Source organism: Cricetulus griseus, assembly GCF_003668045.3.
Source record: "Cricetulus griseus strain 17A/GY chromosome 1 unlocalized genomic scaffold, alternate assembly CriGri-PICRH-1.0 chr1_1, whole genome shotgun sequence".
In the NCBI taxonomy this organism is placed as follows: Eukaryota; Metazoa; Chordata; class Mammalia; order Rodentia; family Cricetidae; genus Cricetulus; species Cricetulus griseus.
In genome coordinates, this window is record NW_023276807.1 from 61472444 (window position 1) to 61478443 (window position 6000).

The 6000-nt window shown below is 47.4% G+C and overlaps 1 protein-coding gene across 1 annotated transcript in view; it reads left to right on the plus strand.

The window, feature by feature from the left end:
• The first annotated feature begins 2048 nt into the window (after positions 1-2048).
• The window catches only part of Ckap2 (cytoskeleton associated protein 2), an 18700-nt gene continuing 14748 nt past the window's right edge, over positions 2049-6000 (plus strand). Inside the window, exon 1 of the mRNA XM_027395258.2 lies at positions 2049-2196. Within this exon, the coding sequence (XP_027251059.1) occupies positions 2088-2196 (109 nt within the window). The 5' untranslated portion in view covers positions 2049-2087. The remainder of the gene's footprint in view (positions 2197-6000) is intronic.

Below are 6000 nucleotides of genomic sequence, written 5' to 3' on the forward strand. Positions count from 1 at the left end.
CTGTATCTCAGCAGTCTCAATCAGGTGCTGGAGTTCTGGAGAATTCTTAGAGAGATGCTGGTCTTCAGTCTACATTGGAATTCTGAAGAAGTTCTTATACCAGGGAACAAATGCCCTCTGTGGCAGGATAGATGAACTTGCCAGTGAGAGTGAGGGCAAGCAGGCAAAAAGCAAAAGCTTCCTTCATGTCTTTTTTTTTGTGTCACTGAAAGACCCCCGAAGAGGTACTTTTGTAGAGGGAGACCCACACCCAGGAATCAGCGAGGCCACGAACTGGATGCAAAAAACAAGAGGCTTTATTGGAGACGCGGGTACCCGGGGCGACTTAGCTTTTCTGAGGCCAAGCGCGCCGAGCCAAGGGAAAGGGGTCCTTATATAGGGAAAAAGGCGCAAGCTAGGAGCAGGGATTCTATTTGATGGTTCAAATGAGGCACAGAGCCATTCCAGATCAGCATATTCTCAAGGTCTGGTGTCTGGTACAACAGACTCAATTCCCCCCCCCTTCCTGATGGCTGACCTTGGGGGCGGAGACCTTGGGACGGAGTGTTTCTCTTCGGGCGGGGGCTCAGGGGCAGGGCTCCAGGCCGGCTCACTCGGTGTTTGTTCTCGTGCCGACCCACCTGGTGCTCACTCTCGTGCCGGCCCACCCGGTGCTCGTTCTCAGGCTGGCCCACCTGGTGCTCATTCTCGGGCCTGCCCACCTGGTGCTCGTTGCTCGGCCCCAGCCCCGAGCTGCGGTGCCAGGCAGGGCGGGCCGGGGGCGCGAGCCCTGCCGGGGTGAAGGCTTGGGAGGCCCCGGCAGCTTCGGGGCAGGGGGCTCAGGGGCATTTCGAGCGGGTCTTTCATCACCAGATGTGCCCAGATTTAGGATGGGTCTTCTCACCTCAGATAACCCAATGAAGAAAATCCCTCACAGGCATGCCCAAATGCTTAGGTTTTTGTTAATTCCAGATACAGTCAAGTTGACAACCAAGCACACCACTAGAACCTTAGCAATAAGTCATATTGTAGTGAATGTGTAAAATAGCAGTGGTGTCTTTAAAAATAAGAGCTGTTGGTAAGGCTACAATAAAATAGGATATTTTAAAAGGAAAAAAAAAAAAACTACAGAAGGACCAGGGATTTAGCTCAGTGGCAGCGCACTTGAACAAGTCACTGAGTTCCACTCCAACCCTTAAAAAAAAATGTACTGGCAAAGCATCTGGGGGTGGGAGTGGGGGGTTGACAACGACGATGACGACTACGACAGCAAGAGATGGCTATTTAGTAAGCTAAATAAGATAGCCCAAGATAAATTGCAGCTGGGCCCTGGACCTGCAACATTCCAACTTCTCCACAATCATTGAGGTTTTAATCAATTAATCAGCCTTGCAAAAAGTTTCACTTTGAAGATGCAGCCTCTTTCTGGGAATATATTTTATACATGTCATCTCCTTGAAGACTGGGGTTACAATGGTGTACCACCATTGCCCGTCTGTCTGGGTTTTATATAGGTGACACGTTTAAATGATGGGAGTGAACGATTATAGTAGCAAACCTAAATATACAAACATAGAAAAACCAGGCAATGTGAGATTCGAGTTCCTGGGATAGAGTTGAGTTTGGTACACTGAGAGACTTTCAATAAAATAACAGCACAAAGGTAGACCTTAAGATTTTGTTTGCGAGCTGTGCAAACATGGACATCTAACATCTGAGCTCATCTCGTTTGTGAGATGTGATCACAACCCACTTCAGTAATGCAGCTCCAAAGGGCAGTGGTGAATATGTACTCCTCAGGGACCTTCTGAGCTGTAGCCTCGGTGAGCTCGCCAGCAGCCATCTGCTGTCCTTTGCCTTACTCGGGCTGTGTCTGAAGATTTGTCCCGACTTGTCAACCCTAGTCCTGCTACAGCCTGAGGATTCAACAAGCCCGCTCCGCCCCAGTCCATTCAGCTGAAGAGCGTTGTTTAATTTTCGAAAAACTCACGCCGCCAACTGCCAACTCTGCAGACTCCCGGACGGCCCCGCCCCTCGTCCAGGCTCCGCCCCCCCGCGCTCATTGGTCCATTCAATTCACGCCGGCGCCTAGACGCGCACATTACGAGATGGCAGAGTCCAGGAAACGCTCTGCAGGCCGGGCTGGGAGGAACACTTTGCGGGTGCCACGGGACCTGCAGCTGCCCCCGACCAAGAGAGACCAGCCGGCCTTCAGAGGTAAGCAGCGGCGCGGGGCCTGGGCCGCAAACCCTCCTCACGCCCTTCTGAGAGCCTAGGCCTCTGCCCCGCGCCTCGGTAGAAGCCGGCGCGGGCAGCGGTTTAGCTCGGGGGTCCGGGTTTGAGGGCTGAGGGGGGCGGGGCCGCAAGGACCCCCGACTGCGCCTGCGCGCTGGCTCGCCCAGCTCTAAGCTCTGGAGGTGAGGCTGGGGGACTTACGTCAAAATTTGGAGACTAGTAGTAGCTCGTCTCTACCATTGTATCTTATAGACGCTTTCTGGAACCGAAAGTCGAAATGGTGTTCCCTAGGGAACGTGATTATCTTTCTGTCTGCCCGTCTGTCGGCGATGCCCGTCCGTCAGTCTGTCTTTTCTGGTACTGCTGAGGATAGACCCCCGTTGTTCTATCGTAGAGCTACAGCCTCAGTCTAAACTCGACTCAGAGAATGTGTTCTTATTCAGAGCAGTTGTCAGCATCATTCCGCCTAGGTTTATGCCAGCTAGACACAAGACAGAGTCCTCTGGGAGGAGAAAATCTAAATTGAGAAATGTTTCCGTAAGATCAGGCTGTAGGCAAGTCTGTAGGGCATCTTTTTTTTTTTAATTAAATTTTTGGTGTTTTTCCTGCATGTATGTCTGTGTGAGGACAGGAGTTATAGACAGTGTGGGCTGCCACTTGGGTGCTGGGAATTGAATTGAACCCAGGCCCTCTGAAAGAGCAGCCAGTGCTCTTTAAACGCTGGGCCATTTCTCCAGCCCCAAAGATGGGCCACTACCTTCCCAGGACATCTCCCTCCCCCGACAGAGTTTCTCGGTGTAGCTTTGTAGACCAGGTTGACCTCGAACTCACTGAAATCCACTTGCTTCTGCATCCTGAGTCCTGGGATTAAAGTCGTGAGCCTTGCCTCAGGGCATCTTCTTAATTGACTCTTAAATGATTGATGGAAGAGAACCCTGCCCATTGTGGGCGGTGCCACCTCTGGGCTGTTAGTCTTGGGTGCTTAAAAAAGCAGGCAGAGCAAGCCAGTAAGCAACATTCCTTCATGGCCTCCAGATTCCTACCCTAAATGTCTTTGATAAAGACATGTGAATAAACCAAACCCTTTCTTCCCCAAGTTGCTGTTGGTCAGGTTGTTTCATCACAGCACTACTAACTCCAAGACAGCACCTTCCTATTAATGGGATCATTTCTCCAAGTTGGGAAATTTCCAATTTCACTGATATAGAAATATTTTCCCAGGGAGGAGTCACTTCACACACTTAGTGATTAGATAAGGTGCATTTGTCCTGCTAATGCCCAAGGAAGAGCCAGCCTTGAATAGAAGATTTCAATACTTGATGTTCAGTTTAGGCTTGTGCATTTTACTTATGCTGTCATCCTTAAATCTCTTTTGGGTCCCACCAGTTACTCTTGGAACAGTTTAAACAGACAGGAGAATACTTGGGCAGATGGGAGATTGACACAGCAAAGATAATTGCCAGATTGTTTAAGTATATTAGTGTTATTCTTTTCTGAATAAATTGTTAGCCAGAGTCCTCATTCCCCGTTGTGGAGCTATTAAAAATCTTTTAAAAAGCTCCAGTTTAAAATTCTATGTCAGCAGGGCCCTGTTGTTTTCATCACCTAAGAAAGTGGCTTCGAGGTTGGAACCATCTGTATCTGATGTAGTTCTACCTCAGCCCCTACAAGAGTGATATTAAAGTGGCTCCAGCAGTTCAGAGTTGGAGGTACAAAGGCCTAATACAGTGGTTCTCAACCAGTGGGTCCACACCCCTTCAGCTATCCTGCATATCAGGTATTTACAATTCATAACAGTAGCAAAATTACAGTTATGAAGTAGCAATGAAATAATTTTTTATGGTTGGGGGTTACCACAACATGAGTAAAACTATATTAAGGGGTTGCAGCATTAAGAAGGGCTCTGTTAGAGACATTAAGCTTTTTAATTCCAGTAACCATTCCAAGAATACCAGGGGCTCTGTAGCGTTTCCCCTCTGTTGGTCATACTTTCCTCTCTCTGTTTCACCCAATTTCTAACTAGCCCTAAATAGTTACCATAGTAATAGCACTCTTTATTCAAATAGTCATATAACCTTTTCTCAGCAGTTATTAGATGTATGCCTTTTACAGAGTTGTGAGGCTCTATTCATTTTCAGAAAAATATATCATCTACAAGGACCAACTATTATTTGGATGCACAGCTAGGCATAACTCATTAAATCAGATGATTTTTTTTTTTTTTACAAACCTGTTACTACCAGATACAACAGCTAGTAAAATTCTTTGTGTCAAAGTCCAGTCTGTGGGAACCATGGTAGCTACCCTGGAGGAAGAATTATGGCCAATAGTACCATGAGTCCTAAGGGAGGCAGAGGTATTGTGATCCCCATCTCCAAATGTCTCCTGCTGCATTCCTCAAGTTTCTATCGTGTACTGTGGCTTTTAGATTTGCAGTGGGAACAGGGCTGAAGAGCTGTTTTCTATGAGAGGCTTGTCTGGGTGGACTGTCACAGACCAGTCCCTCGGGTAGGATGGGTCACCTGCAACTCAGGGTTTAAAGGTGTACCCACAGTTGATCCTGCTATGCTGACTGGCCCTATGACAGAGGCTCTGTCTTAGATTTTCTAAAACTCTCCTGGGGGGTTGGGGGGGGGCTCCTTGCACAATCTGTTGTTGATCTGTGGGACCAGCTTGCTAAGAGAAGGAAAATTGAAAGCCAGGCTAAAGGGCATGGCCAATTGAACTGGCATGCAGGTCTCATACTAGTTGGGTGAGAGGCTTTAGGTAAAAGGTCCCCCATTGATAGCATCCTCAGTCAGTTCAGGAGACAGTGAGTGAAGAGTCATTGCTATTTGCTTCTGTTGCTTGAGACACTTAGGATGCAGATGCTAAGATCCTCCATTGGGTGAGAGAATCCATCTGCTTTCCAAGAAGACATGAGGGTAATTCATCTTCCCTCTACATAGGAGGTTTTCTGGTCTGCTCTTCACAGTGGGAGGCTGGGGCAGCAGATCTGGCAAGTCTTATTCCCCATGCATCCTTACTCTGTAATGAGGCTAGCATGAATTTACTCTGGTATCTGTCCCATCCAGGGAAAGGATACAACTTGAGCCTGCCATGTAAGTGTATTATAAATTTGACCCATTTTACTCGAGCATTTAATTCTTTATAACTAGCTGTTTATTTTTTAATGTACCTGATTTTGAATAGTATTTATTAAACTTTGTTTGCTTTTAAACTTGTTTTGAGTTACTTGCTTTTGGATTGCCTTTGACAACATATGCAGAAGACCGTACTGGGAGATATAACTTGGTCTCTCCCTCTCATCCTGTCTCCATAAATGAATCACATTTGTACTTAGTGTGACTTTGAACACAATTCTGAGCACATAAAGGACATTTATTTGATCATTTTATTTTATTTTGTGACAGGGTCTCTCTACATAGCCCTGGCTGTCCTGGAATTCACTATTCAGAACAGGCTGGCCTGCAACCCACAGAGCTCCCCCTGTCTCTGCCTCCCCAGTGCTGGGACTAAAAGGTGTGCAAGACCTACCTGGCCATTAATTACTTAAAAGTGACTGATCACTAATTTTTATGCTCAAAATTACCTTTACTTTAACAGTTTACAATAAATTAGCAACTCTCAACTTTAGGATTTTATAAACTAAGGTAATTTATCCCTGTTAAAATTTCTGAGCCTCGTGCCGGCCCACCCGGTGCTCGTTCTCAGGCTGGCCCACCTGGTGCTCATTCTCGGGCCTGCCCACCTGGTGCTCGTTGCTCGGCCCCAGCCCCGAGCTGC